Source organism: Leucoraja erinacea, chromosome 24 (assembly GCF_028641065.1).
Source record: "Leucoraja erinacea ecotype New England chromosome 24, Leri_hhj_1, whole genome shotgun sequence".
Lineage (NCBI taxonomy): Eukaryota > Metazoa > Chordata > Chondrichthyes > Rajiformes > Rajidae > Leucoraja > Leucoraja erinaceus.
In genome coordinates, this window is record NC_073400.1 from 27,250,114 (window position 1) to 27,264,391 (window position 14,278).

Genomic DNA, 14,278 nt, shown 5'->3' on the forward strand with positions numbered 1-14,278 from the left:
ATGCCTCATGTACTGCCAGATGAATATTTAGATTGGTGTATATTTTAATTTCAAATCAGTACATTCATTAAGCTTTGTCTATTTTTGTCTATTTTAAACTTTTTTTTGCATTGGTTTATACAATTAGATATACTTGCAAATTCTACAAGGGCAGCTGCAGCATTTCTATTTGAGTAATTACATGTATGGGAAGGAACTACAGATGCTGGTTTATGCTAAAGATAGACGCAAAATGCTGTAGTAACTCAGCGGGACAAGCAGCATCTCTAGAGAAAGAATGGGTGGCGTTTCTGGTTGAGGCCCTTCAGACAAAGTCATGGGAGAGGGAAACTACAAATGGAAGGGTACAAATCATGTAAGACGTGAAAAGGACAGATCAAAGCAGACCTTGATCAAGGAAATGTACAATGGTTCATTGTAGGCTGAGGGGGAAGGTGTTGACGAGATATACTAACAGTAAAATTCATCAAGAAGACAGTGAAACGAGTAGGGGAACTAGAGTGAGGGAGTTCCCTCTCTCTTAACCGGGAGATCACGTAGTCCCAGGCGGACTGAGCGACGGTGTTCAGCAAAACGATTGCCCAGTTTATGTGCAGTTCAACTGACCTCTGTAATAGTGATCATGAAGCTTGAGAATTGTGATTGGAAAACCCATGTAATGGCGCCAGAAAAAGAAAATCTGCTGACCATACCTGATCTGGCTTGTGTCTCAAGACCCACAACATTGTGCTTGACTTTTCATGGCAGCTGAGTTTCTTTGTGGAAAGTCTCAAAAGCTTTTTTTCCTCCTTTTCCCTATTTGTAGATTATACACAGGATGCCTTGGGTCCATCCTCCAGCTATTACCATCGAGTGGAAAAGAAAAATTGCCCAGGATGCCATCGAGAGCCTTTGTGCGTCTAAACTTGCGAAGAGCATTTGTAGTCAATTCCGCACCCGTCTCAATAGTTCACACGAAGCGTTTGCTGCCTCTTTACGACAGGTTTGTTCATAGAAACATAGAAAATAGGTGCATTTGCTTTCTTCACTGCCTGCTGCACCTGCATGCCTACTTTCAATGACTGGTGTTCATGTTGAGTGTTTGTATTATGGTGGTATTTAGCTCTTCTATCGGGCTTGCTATAGGAGGATTTTTCAGTTACTGTACCAATAGAGGTCGGGAATATTCATCCACTTCCATTTTAATTACCTCAGTGTCGCTGAGCTTCAAGTTGTATCTGAAGTTAAACGTTGTCTTGGGTAATAATCATCATGGAATTTATTGCATTATTAAAGCAAACTAATCCAGTAATGTTTTTCACTGAAGACTATCGATCAAACAGTATTGCTGATTTGATCAGTGTCTGGTTTTGCTGCTGATGGCCTGATCCATAATCCATGTCGGGTTTTCCACACCACCACCTGGTGGCATGCGGACAGCCATATTTTTAGTTTTAACTTGCGATTCGGAGCCTACAGTACTCATCTCAATGGTCTCTGTATGTATACAAATTAAAGTACTTGTTATGATATATAATGACTCTGTATCTGTCATAAGTACTTTGCATAGAGACCATCTGCGATGCTTGTCTGATCTGCCCTGACCAAAGTTCCGCTAATGTGATTGACTTAAACTGTTTGGTGAAAAATCCAAGCACAACACACTGCCAATTGAGGATATACACCATAGTTTGTCAACCGTGTACTATGAGCAATCTAACACATTTCTGGGGGCAGAAACATGCTCAAGTCATTGTTTAAGAAGGAACTGCAGATGCTGGAGAATCGAAGGTTACACAAAAAAGCTGGAGAAACTCAGCGGGTGCAGCAGCATCTATGGAGCGAAGGAAAGGCAACGTTTCGGGCCGAAACCGTTCTTCAGACTGATTCAGACGTCTGAAGAAGGGTTTCGTCCCCAAACGTTGCCTATTTCCTTCGCTCCATAGATGCTGCTGCAACCGCTGAGTTTCTCCAGCTTTTTTGTGTAACCTGCTCAAGTCATTGTTGATTGCTTGATTTATCATTTTTTCACTGTGTCAATGTGGCACGTTTCTTTGGCTCACTTTGGTCCCATTGCAGAATGTTGACCTTTTAATACTGTCTGACTGCTATAGAACTTGAGGGCTGCTGTGTCGGTCTTTTCACAAGACATATGTTACAGGTTCATTGGGGGGCGAAAGGTGATATCTTCATGGGTCACCTTGCTTGCCTGTGTATTGCAAGCACTTGTCAGTAAATAATCGAAAGTCAGTTGCAGCTTCTTCTGACTTTCTACTCTTGCAGCTCCATTGTGGTTCAGAGAAGTTGAGGTAAAGGACTAAATGTACTTTGCATAAAGTCCCTCAACCTTGTACCTATGATAACAAGCATTTGTGTTGTCACCCCACTTATTTAAAATGGCCCCTGACACTGACCTTGATTGGGGGGGGTGAAGAAATCAAGCAATTTGTTTTATTTTATGTGACTGATGCCCTGGGTGTAAGCAGATTTTCATGCAGTATTTATAGATTAGTGTCACATGTACCGAGGTACGGTGAAAAGCTTTCTGTTGCATTATATAACCATATAACAATTACAGCGCAGAAACAGGCCATCTCGACCCTTCTAGTCCGTGCCGCACACGTATCCTCCCCTAGTTCCATCTACCTGCGCTCAGACCATAACCCTCCATTACTTTCCTGTCCATATAACTATCCAATTTATTTTTAAATGATAAAAACGAACCTGCCTCCACCACCTTCACTGGAAGCTCATTCCACACAGCCACCACTCTCTTAAGTAAAGAAGTTCCCCCTCATGTTACCCATAAACTTCTGTCCCTTAATTCTCAAGTCATGTCCCCTTGTTTGAATCTTCCCTACTCTCAGTGGGAAAAGCTTATCCACGTCAACTCTGTCTATCCCTCTCATCATTTTAAAGACCTCTATCAAGTCCGTCCCCCCCCTTAACCTTCTGCGCTCCAAAAATAAAAACCTAACTTGTTCAACCTTTCTCTGTAACTTAGTTGCTGAAACTCAGGCAACATTCTAGTAAATCTCCTCTGTACTCTCTATCCAGCCAGTGGAAAGACTATACATGAATACATTTGAGCCGTCCACTGTGTACAGATACAGGATAAAGGGAATAACATCTAATGGAAACCAGTGGAAATATGCAGCATACTAAGCAATGTTTATGCATAGTTAATATTTCTGTAATGAAATTTTATTTTCTGGAGCACTGATTCAGAACACTTTCTTTCCTCACAGATACGGCCTAAACACAGTGTTTTGATCATTTTGTATTTTTGGGTTCTGGCATTTTTTTTTTTTCCTTTTACTGCGACACGAATAAACGTGTTTCTTTGAACATTTCTGTTCCAACCATACTCCAATTCTGCGAATAGAATTAAGCATATTAAAGTACAAATTAATATTTTTGCCAGTTGACACTATACTGGTGTTCATGGTCTATTCAAGAATCAGTCTTGCCTCCCCACATATGCCCTGCATTGTTCAGTATAACCTATCCATGTCCTGCATGTAAGGACACAAAGTCCTGCAGTCACTCAGCACGTCGGGCAGCATCTCTGGATTTGTGGTCTCCACAAATGTTGCCTCGCCTGCTGAGTTACTCCAGCACTTTGTGTCGTTTTTGTGTATTTAGCCAGCATCTGCCCTTCTTTGTTTCTACATGTCCTGCATGTGCTTTAATTAAATTTGCCTCGAAATGCATCTTCCCCATAAAATTATTTTAATGGTTTGTCATTCTCTGCTGTTGCACCGCAGCTTGAAATGGGGCTGTCGGGAAAACTTGAAAGGACAGAAGATCTCTGGCTAAAGGTACGGAAAGACCATGCCCCACGACTAGCGCGTCTTTCATTGGAAAGCCGTTCACTCCGGGACTTGCTGCTGCATGGTAAGCTTGCAACTTTGTCAGCGCCAAAGCGTGGGACACTTGTGCACTGCCTGGGGTGAGGCCTGCTGTATGATTCCGCTAGGTTGTATGCAAAACCAAGCATTTGCCTGTGACAAAGTATCATTGAATTGAATCATTGTTCTTTCAGTCTTGACCATGTGTTTTGACTTTTGGAGGTGCTGAATATTACCTGGAGTGGAAATGTTTTCTTTGTGTTCTCGTGATTTTCATCCACATTATGTCGTTGCTAATGGAGAGCATGTGCACAGTAATTTACCAATAGCAATGCTAAAATGCCACAATTGTGCTTCTAAGAAACCTCGCAGTATCGAAAATTGTCCTTAAAAGCAGCTTCGTCAATGGGGGGAGAGGGGGGGGGGAGGAGAAGAGATGGTTGGAGTTTGAGGGTTTTTGATTACAGTAACTATGGAGTTTGCACGGGGCCATTTTTGATTACAGTCCGTGCTGAACATTTTTTTTTTCCCCTTAATTTACCTGCCTGCACTCATACCATTCCAAAATCTTCAATAGCTATATTTATTTTTAATATTTTGCTACTTACAAAATACTAAAGCTGTACCCCTAAACTTTTATTTGAAAATGGGTATCATTGCACGTATTAACTGAAGTCATTGTCAATTTTAATGAATACTGATGGTGAAACAGAGATACTTAAGAGACAAGGGTCTTGATTACTTTGTGGAGGTTCATTGGGAATATTTTTTTTAATCTACATAGACAGCTTTACTGATTGTCAACTTTCAGAGTAACTTTTAAGTGGCTCTCTAGAACAGCACTAGAAATTACATTACAACCAGTTCATCCTGGTTAATACCAAATGTTCCCTAATTACCTTACCGTGTTACATTCAATTTGCCTTATGAAAACCCATTATAACGGAACTGCCTCTAGTTTAAAACATCTATAATATCAGGCACATTGTTACAGGAGCAGAGTTTCAGCCTCTTGAGCCATCTCCATCTCCAACTTCAAGTTAGGTGATGGTCCACTTCTTTTTAACTGCTCGAAAGAATGAGGCCAATTCTTGTCTCTTCAAGACCTCAACAAAAAGGCATCAATCCACGGTCTCAATTTTCAGTTCACTTCTGACTTCATAATTTGTATGGGGATGGGAGTTGGCTGGCCAGTTTCAGATTTCGACCATCCTTTTCTGTGAAGTGCTTCAAGCTGGTTCATTGTTCACTTGGATATCAGATGGTATTTAATTGTTCTGGTAAACGTGGTAACGTATCCTTTCTGAAGCAAGAAAAATGAACTCGGAGGGTCAGGCAGCATCCCTGCAGTACTTGGATAAGGCAGTGTTTTAGGTCGGGCACTTTTTTCAGTCTGTAATGCCACCTATCCATGTTCTCCAGAGATACTGCCTGACCCTTGTGTTACTCCAGCACTTTGTTGCAAAGCAACATCTGCAGTTCCATGTTTCCAGACCAGTCTAACGCTCGTTGCTTCCGTTACACAGGTAAACCTAAACTGGGACGCGAGCTGGGCCGTGGCCAGTATGGAGTGGTTTATATCTGTGACAACTGGGCTGGTCACTCTCCCTGTGCTCTCAAATCTGTTGTGCCTCCAGATGACAAGCATTGGAACGACCTTGCACTAGAATTCCACTACACAAGGTACAAGCTCCACAGAAGGGTGGCGCAGTGGTAGAGTTGCTGCCTTAAAACGCCAGAGATCCGTGTTCAAACCTCACTACGGGTGCTGTTTGTACGTGGTTTGCACCATGCGGCCATGTGGGTTTTCTCCGGGTTGGTCCGGTTTCCTCTCACATTCCCAATAAATGCAGGTTTGTCAGTTTATTAGCTTCTGTAAATTGTCCCTAGTGTGTAGGATAGCCCGAGTGAACATCGGTGTTGACGTGATGGGCCAAAGGGCTTGTTTCCATGCTGTATGTCTAAACAAAATTAAAGTTGCCATTGAAATAATGGCAGTTACAATATTTATCCAGAGCCTGAACGTGTTTCAAGTTTGATCTTGTACTGTTCATTAAAAAAACTGAGTTTAATTCCTTGTCTGGTATTTGTAGCTGTTCTGACAATGTAGTATTTCCCTTTCTTCATTACTTTGCCAGATTTATGATTATCATAGGGCTTTCCAGCACAGAAACCGATTAGAAGCTCGAATGGCCTACTCCGGCACCTATTTTCTATGTTTCTTTGCCCCAACTCATCCATGCCAACCCAGATCCCCCATCTAAGCTCATCCCGTTTGGCCCATAGCTCTCCCAATGTATCCTATCCATGTACCTATCCAAATATCTTTTAAATCAAGCTTGGGTCTCTGGTGCTGTCATGTATGGATGATCAGCCAAAATCACAGTGAAAAGGCTTGAATGGTTAACCTAAGTTTGGGATGGGTGTGGGTGCACAGGGTGGATGAAAGGGTCCTCTTATTGAGATTTAGAACCAAGTGTGGAAATTATATTGAGATCTGAGATACTTGAGTTTGGCAATCACTTTTATTTGTATGTTGCAAACGAATAGGTTTGTGCTGCTATTTCCAAACTCTTTCTGTACAAATGAAGGGAAGAAGGGTATATTGATTATTAAACTTTGCGTGTTGGTAATATTCGTCCGGTGCAGTTGAATCTTCATAATTTTAATATTTTTTTCCCTTTTGTAGATCTTTACCCAAGCACGAGCGACTAGTTGACCTTCACGGGTCTGTTATAGACTACAGTTATGGAGGTGGCTCCAGCATTGCGGTCCTGTTAATCATGGAGAGATTGCACAGAGATCTATATGCTGGGCTGAAGGTAAACTTGAGAAACGTGACTTACTCCTCCTCTTGAAGTATAGGAAGGACCTGCAGATGTTTAAAACTAAGATAGACACAGAAATGCTCGAGTAATTCAGCAGGTCAGGCGGCATCTCTGGAGAAAAGAAATAGGTGACTTTTCGTGTCGAGACCCTTCTCGTTTCGTCCTGAAACGTCACCTATTCCTTTCCTCCAGGGATACTGCCTCACCTGCTGATTTACTCCAGCTTTTTGTGTATCTTACTCTTAAATGTTTTGTTTGCCTTTGTCAAATTCAGCCTTTTGCATTTCCTCTGCCATTCAGTTAAATCCTGAATGATCAACTTCAGTTAATCACTTCCACTTTTGATATCTTGTGCAACAAATATCCAATAATACATTCCAATTCTTCCAATTAAATCAGATCAGCGGAAGAGTTTCAATTTAGTTTGATCTCTGTAAAGTAAGATGTTTCTTGATTTCACTTACGAAATTTTGAGATGGTTTACCAGGCTCCTCTGCCCAACTTTGTTTATTAATCTTCCCCAAGGAAAGATGTTTCTGTGATTCAATACCATTTCAAATCTGATCCAGCAATGTCGGCAGTAATGTATGAGTGTTTTTCCGGAGGCTAACAGTTTATTGGGCAGTTTGATGGGAAACTGGCAACCCAGTTGATTTTTTTTTTTTGTTCTATTTATTAAGCTGCTGTTTACCTATAACATTTTACGGCACAATTAATAAACTCTGGGATGTCAAAAAAATCGAAACATGTTTTCTGCCCCCGAATTCTAGTCTGGCCTGAAGCTTGAAGTACGTTTACAGATTGCTCTTGACGTTGTGGAAGGTATACGTTTTCTCCATCGACAAGGACTTGTTCATCGAGACGTCAAATTGAAAAATGTTTTGGTAAGGTGAACTTTCTTGCTTCAATTTTACTCCTCTTTGAATTGTTATTGGGTAACGATTGCTTCTATATTGGGACTTGTGCTATTTATAATCTAACTTTCTTTGCCTTTATGCATTTGTGATCTCCTGAAGAAAAAGGTGAAGAATTGCAGCATAATTCTGTACAACACTATAGTTTTGTTTAGAGATACAGCACAGAAACGGGCCCTTTTGCCCACTGAGACCATGCTGACCAGCGATCACCCCGTGCACTGGCACTATCCTACACATTAGAGACAATTTATCATTTTTACCGAGCCAAATTAGCCAACAAATCGGTACATCTTCGGAATCTGGGTGGAAAACAGAACTCCTGAAGAAAACACTTTGTCACGAGGAGAATGTACAAACTCTGTACAGTCAGCACCCGTGGTCATGTTTGAACCTGTGTCTCTGCTGCTGTGGGGCAACAACTATACCGCTGAGCCACCCCACTTATTTCCCTCTAGTGAAAGTCACTGTATAGAAAAGGACTAATCAGTTCTTCATGGATTGATTGCCATTCTGTTTATAAGTAGTCATCGGGCATAGAAGATGCAGATCAGTATAATGTGGATAAATGTGAGGTTAACCACTTTGGTGGCAAGAACAAGAAGGCATATTATTATATGAATGGTGTCAGATTAGGAAAAGGGGAGGTGCAACGAGTCCTGTGTGTCCTTGTGCATCAGTCACTGAAAGTAAGCATGCAGGTACAGCAGGCAGTGATGAAAGCAAATGTCATGTTGGCCTTTGATTTGATAGCGAGATGATTTGAGTATAGAAAACATGTGTCCTAATTTGAGGAAGGACATTCTTGCTATTGTGATGGTGCAGTGTAGTTTCACCAGGTTAATTCCTGGGATGGCGGGACTGACCTGATGAAAGAATGGGTCGACTGGGCTTGTATTCACTGGAATTTAGAAGGATGAGATGGGATCTTATAGAAACATCAAATTTTTAAGGGATTGGACAGGCTAGATGCAGGAAAAATGTTCCTGATGTTGGAGTCCAGAACCAGAGGTTGCAGTTTAAGAATACAGGGTAGGCCATTTAGGACTGAGATGCGGAAAAATGTTTTCTCCCAGAGAGTTGTGAATCTGTGGGGTTCTCTGGCACAGAAGGCAATGGAGGCTGTTTTCAAGAGGGAGTTAGATATAGCTCTTGGGGCTAACAGAATCAGGGATATGTGCGGGGAAAAAGTGGGAATGGGGGACTGACTTTGGATGATCAGCCATGATCATATTGAATGGCGGTGCTGGTTCGAAGGGCCGAATGGCCTACTCCAGCATCTATTTTCTATGCCGAAGGCAGCTCTCGAACCACTATTTCTGCTGGCTCTTTGGGGAAAATGCAAGGACAAAATGGATGGCCTTTCATAATTTTAATTTGAGGTTTGTACCCAATTCCCTTGTGACAGCTACTATTGAATCTATTCATTTCATTTTTCTGGCAATGTTATTCACAAATTAGTTAATGCATAGAATAATTCTTCCTCCTACTGTGTTTCTTTGTTTTTGACAAGCTATTTCAAATCCTTCACCACTCATCTATTACTCAGGATAGTTTCTCCTAGATTTATTCAAACCCCTTTTTGATCAAATATCCTGTTTTAAGAGAACAATCCTGTTTCATACTTTGTGTTTGCACGGTGTTTGTAATTTGAAATACTCCAGTTCCTCTGCTTCAATAGTTCATTAAATAGATTCACAATACTGACGTCTGAAGAAGGGCTCAGATTCAAACATCGTAACTTCCGTTGAGTTGCTCCAGCTCTCTGCGTCTATCTTCGGTGTAAACCAGCATCTGCAGTTCCTTCCTGTGCATTGATTAGTTGTGTAGCTGTTTATTTGTATGTTACGAGGTGATATACAAATTTAAAAACTCTTCCTACCTTCACCATTTCTACTTTATGCTACAGTCTTACTCAAAGGAGAGCATTTGGTCCCCGTCACATTATGAAATGTATAATTTGTAAACGGGGTTACAGCTTATTCTGGTTTTATGATGAGAGAATGGGGTGTGGGGATAGAGAGGAGATAAACGTCTTATTCCAGTTTCAGCTGTGTTGATTCGCGTCCATATTTCTGCATTTTATTTGGTGTTTAGACAAGGTTTTTCTGCAAGTAGATTGAGTGTTTAGTTTGGAGATACAGCATGGTAACGGGCCCTTCAGCTCACCGGGTCCGTGCCGACTAGCAGTCCCCACGCATGCTAGGGACAATTTACAATTTTACCAAGTCAATTGGCCTACAAACCTGTATGCCTTTGGAGTGTGGGAGGAAACCGGAGCACCCAGAGAAAACCCACGGGGTCATGGAAAGACCATACGGACAGCACCCATAGTCGGGATCGAACCCAGGTCTCCGACACTGAGGCAGCAAATCTACCGCTGTGCCAACCGTGCCACCCTAAAGATGCTTTCTGTTACTCCAAGAAAATTATATTAGATGTACTGGCATCATTTTAATATGTATGTTAGATGTAGACCCACAGCACATCATTGGTAACACCGTATACATGGCTGGTGTGAAATTTGACAATTTGATATCTGTCCTCTGAAAGCACAAGGATCTTTGAGCTCGTATAATACAAAATTACGTAATTTCATAATGTGATGCGATCCAAATACCATCTTTTGTGCCTAAATGCAAAATAGTTTCTTCAAGCTGACATTATGTTTGGTAACCAAATTAAAAGAAGGGTCTCGACACGAAACGTGACCCATTCCTTCTCTCCGGAGATGCTGCTTGTCCTGCTGAGTTACTCCAGCATTGTGTCTGAAGAAGGGTCTCGACCTGAAACATCACCCATTCCTTCTCTCCAGAGAAGCTGCCTGTGCCCACTGAGTTACTCCAGCATTTTGTGTAAATCTTCAGTTAAGTGGAAAACGGTCTGGCAGTTGATTCCAGTTATTTCTAAGTTCAAAATGAAGGTTCAGATATTAACTCGTTTGAGTCATTGTTTGCACAGCCTGGAAGAATTATTGCCAATTTAATTTGGCATTTGTCAGGGTGATCATTCTGTTTCTATTTAATGTTTCTATTGTTATTGATTCTCTGTTCTCCTGGTGTATTTTTCTTTATTTTGCATTATAAATTATACAGTAAGATGCAATGAAGGAAGCAGTGAGGTTGAAAGGGGAATGACGCAAATGCATCTGACAGAAGAACAAATCTTAATTTGTTCTTGCGGATGGATATGATCAAGCTACTTGTTTTAAAAAATATATAACATTAGAGTATTTTCTTTTACAGTGCATACGTGATTCTCTCTCAAATATTAGTCATCTAAGCCCTAACAATGGATTTATAATTAGCCAGCAAACAAAAGCAACTTGTTTTTGCTACTGTATCCGTTGTTCAAGATGTGGACTCTTGTACATCGGTGAGACCAAGCGTAGACTGCGCTATCATTTCACTCAACAGAGCCCCTTTATGTTTGGTGACGTAGAAAGTAACAGCACAGCGTCAGACCATTAGTCATGTTGGCCCAAGGCTTGATGTTTGATCTGTGGGTAGTAAAATTGGTGCTATGATTGGGAAGTTGGATTATATTTATGGTTGAAGGAAAATAACTCGCTGGAACATTGGGGAAAATTCCTTCCTTTCCAAATACATTTGATGCGCTGTTTTCATAGTGTACAAGAAACGGTGAACTTGCGTAGACTGGATCCTAAACCTTGTGAATTGCTTTGGATTGTGAATAAATATTGGTTTACGATGAAATAATGAAATATGAAATAATGCTAGTGACGCCTGTAGTGTTTGAAAGTGTGAGAAATCTTCTTATGAAGACTGAAATAAATATGATATGGGCAGCACACATCTATTTTTAACTATCTATAGTAAAGACATCGATGAATCACAGCCACAAATATCTGGGTCGACGTGTTGTTAAGAAAGCAGTACTTGAGTGGTGAACTTGTCCAGCCCACCAATATAAACTTTACAATACTGTCAAGTTTGTTTTTGTCATTAACAAAAGAGGTTTAATTTAGTTACATTGTGGAATCAGGCCCTTCGGCCCACCGTGTCCACGCCGACCAGCGATCCTTGCACACTAACATTATCCCGCACGCTGAGGACAATTAGCAATTCTACGAAGCCAATTAACCTTCAAACCGTACACTTTTGGAATGTGGGAGGAAACTGGAGAACCGGAAAAAATCTGCGCTGTCACGGGGAGAATGTACAAGCTCCGTATAGTCAACACCCTCGGGATTGAACCCGGATCTCTGCCGCTCTAAGGCAGCAACTCTACTGCTGCGCCACTCTACTGCTATGCCCCTGCCCTGTTCGAATATTTTACACAAACAGCATGATTCAAATCCTCCAACCTAAAACAAGAAGGCTGTGGAAGCCATGTCAATTAATATTTTTAAGGCAGAGATAGATATATTCTTGATTAGTATGGGCGTTGTGAGTTATGGGAAGAAGGCAGGAGTATGGGGTTAGGAGGGAGAGATAGATCAGCCATGATTGAATGGCGGTGTAGACTTGATGGGCTGAATGGCCTAATTCTGCTCCTGTCACTTATGAACTTATGAAGATATCACATTCTAAAGTTAAACTGTCACCAACAACACTAGCTTTGACAAAGAAATCAACACAACACCAGAATTATTGACAAGATGGTGGAGTATGAGTGGGTAATGGGAGAGGATATCAAAATGCTGTTAAAATGCACAGGATACTCGGTTCAACTGATGTTATTGTTGGCACCAACTAGCCTGCACCACTTCATTTTCTACATTGACAAGTAGCAGGGCACTTAAGGACACAAAGTGCTGGAGTAACTTGGCAGGCTAGGCAGCGTGTCTGGAGAAAATGGGTGACGATTTGGGGTGGAATCCCCCCCCCCCCCCCTTCTCTGGAGGAAAAGAATGGGTGACATTTTTGAGTCGGAACCATGGCCTTTGGAGAAAAAGGATGGGTGACGTTTCGGGTTGGATTCCGTGTTGTCTTGCCTATACCTTTACCAGTGGAGACTGATTTCCATTATCAGTTGTAATTCATTCTCAAGTGGGTAATATTCAGTCGTATTGTCTGGCACTGAGCAGTGTGGCAGCCTCACATGACGACTATATCACTCTTTCTTGCCCCCCGGGCTGTGCAAGATGCTTTCAACATGATGTGCTTTGTTTCCCTTTTTTAATCCCAAAGTTGGATAAGCAAAATCGAGCCAAAATCACAGACCTGGGATTCTGCAAGCCCGAGGCAATGATGTCTGGGAGCATCGTGGGAACCCCTATACACATGGCACCCGAGCTGTTCTCAGGTCTGTTGCTTCAACAGTGGATTGTCAATCCTAGAATCGCACCGCGCAGAAACAGGCCCTTTGGCCCAACTTGCCCACACCGACCAGCATGCCCTATCTACACTCGTCCCAGCTGCCTGCGTTTGGCCGATATCCCTCTAAACCTATCCTATCTGTGTACCAGTCTAAATGTTTCTCAAATGTTGTGATAGTGCCTGCCTCAACTACCTCCTCTGGCAGCTCGTTCCATACCACCACGACCGTTTGTGTGCACTCTTCGAGTTCCTGTTATAAGGGTCCTCTGCTTGATCATTTACTTGACAGCTTTTGTAGGAAAGGCTTAGTTAACAGAACAGTACAGGCTATTCAGCCCTTCATGTGCGTTCACATAATCTGGTCACTGAGAGTGAGCACAGGAACTGGCCCTTCACCCCACTGGATACATACTAACCATCAAATGCCCTATTTACACTCATCCTATTTCAAATTTGCCCAACGTTTCCCTACCTTGCTGCAGATAACCCAACTCGCCCGCATACTAGGGGCCATTTACACTGACCTATTAACCCACCAACCCGCATGCTTTTGGGGTGTGGGAGGAAGCCAGAGCACTTCTGGTTTAGTGAAATTTCATTTCTGGTTTAGTGAAATTCCAACAGTCACAGGAGGAGCGTATAGACTCCACACAGACAGCAGCCAAGATCAGGATTGAGCTCTGGCTCATGCGTTGACGTAGTGGGTCAACCTACTGTGCTATTGTGGCACCTATATTGGTGTTATGTGCTGTCATGCCTTAAGATTATGATGCTTATTTTTCTTCCTTTCCCGCCCCTCTTCAGGGAAGTACGATAATTCCGTGGACGTGTATGCGTTTGGAATCCTTTTCTGGTATCTCTGCACGGGTACAATTAAACTGCCGGAAGCTTTTGAGAAATGTTCAAGCAAAGATCAGCTGTGGACCAATGTAAAGAAAGGTAATTAATTATTAAACGTTCCTCTAACTTTGCATGTTATAATCAAATTGGTGTTTCCCTCAGCCACGTGCAAGATAGCAGAATGTTATTTGGGTCAGAGTAGAAGTTCATGGCATTTTTTTTTAAATGAGAGTTGAGGAAGAGATGGTGGATTTAGACAAGGAATTTCTGAGCCTGCATCTTGCTGAAGAAATTGGATATGGATAACATGTTTATGTAGTCTGGGTTTAGTTTAGAGCTACAGCACGAAAGCAGGCCCTTCGGCCCACTGAGTCGGTGCCGACCAGCCATCCCTGCACACTAACACTATCCTACACACGCGAGGGACAAATTACAATTTTACCAAGCCAATTAGCTTAGAAACATCTTTGGAATGTGGGAGGAAAACGGACCCACGCGGGTCACAGGGAGAACGTGCAAACCCTGTTCAGACAGCACACGTAGTCTGGATCAAAACTGGGTCTCTGGCGCTGTAGGCAGCAACA

At 42.1% G+C, this 14,278-nt stretch overlaps 1 protein-coding gene across 1 annotated transcript in view; it reads left to right on the forward strand.

Moving 5' to 3' along the window:
- dstyk (dual serine/threonine and tyrosine protein kinase) overlaps positions 1-14,278 on the forward strand; it is a 52,080-nt gene that overhangs the window by 34,823 nt on the left and 2,979 nt on the right. Inside the window, exons 6-12 of the mRNA XM_055654879.1 lie at positions 806-982; positions 3,747-3,876; positions 5,357-5,513; positions 6,520-6,652; positions 7,429-7,542; positions 12,726-12,840; positions 13,659-13,793. Of these exons, the coding sequence (XP_055510854.1) occupies positions 806-982; positions 3,747-3,876; positions 5,357-5,513; positions 6,520-6,652; positions 7,429-7,542; positions 12,726-12,840; positions 13,659-13,793 (961 nt within the window). The remainder of the gene's footprint in view (positions 1-805; positions 983-3,746; positions 3,877-5,356; positions 5,514-6,519; positions 6,653-7,428; positions 7,543-12,725; positions 12,841-13,658; positions 13,794-14,278) is intronic.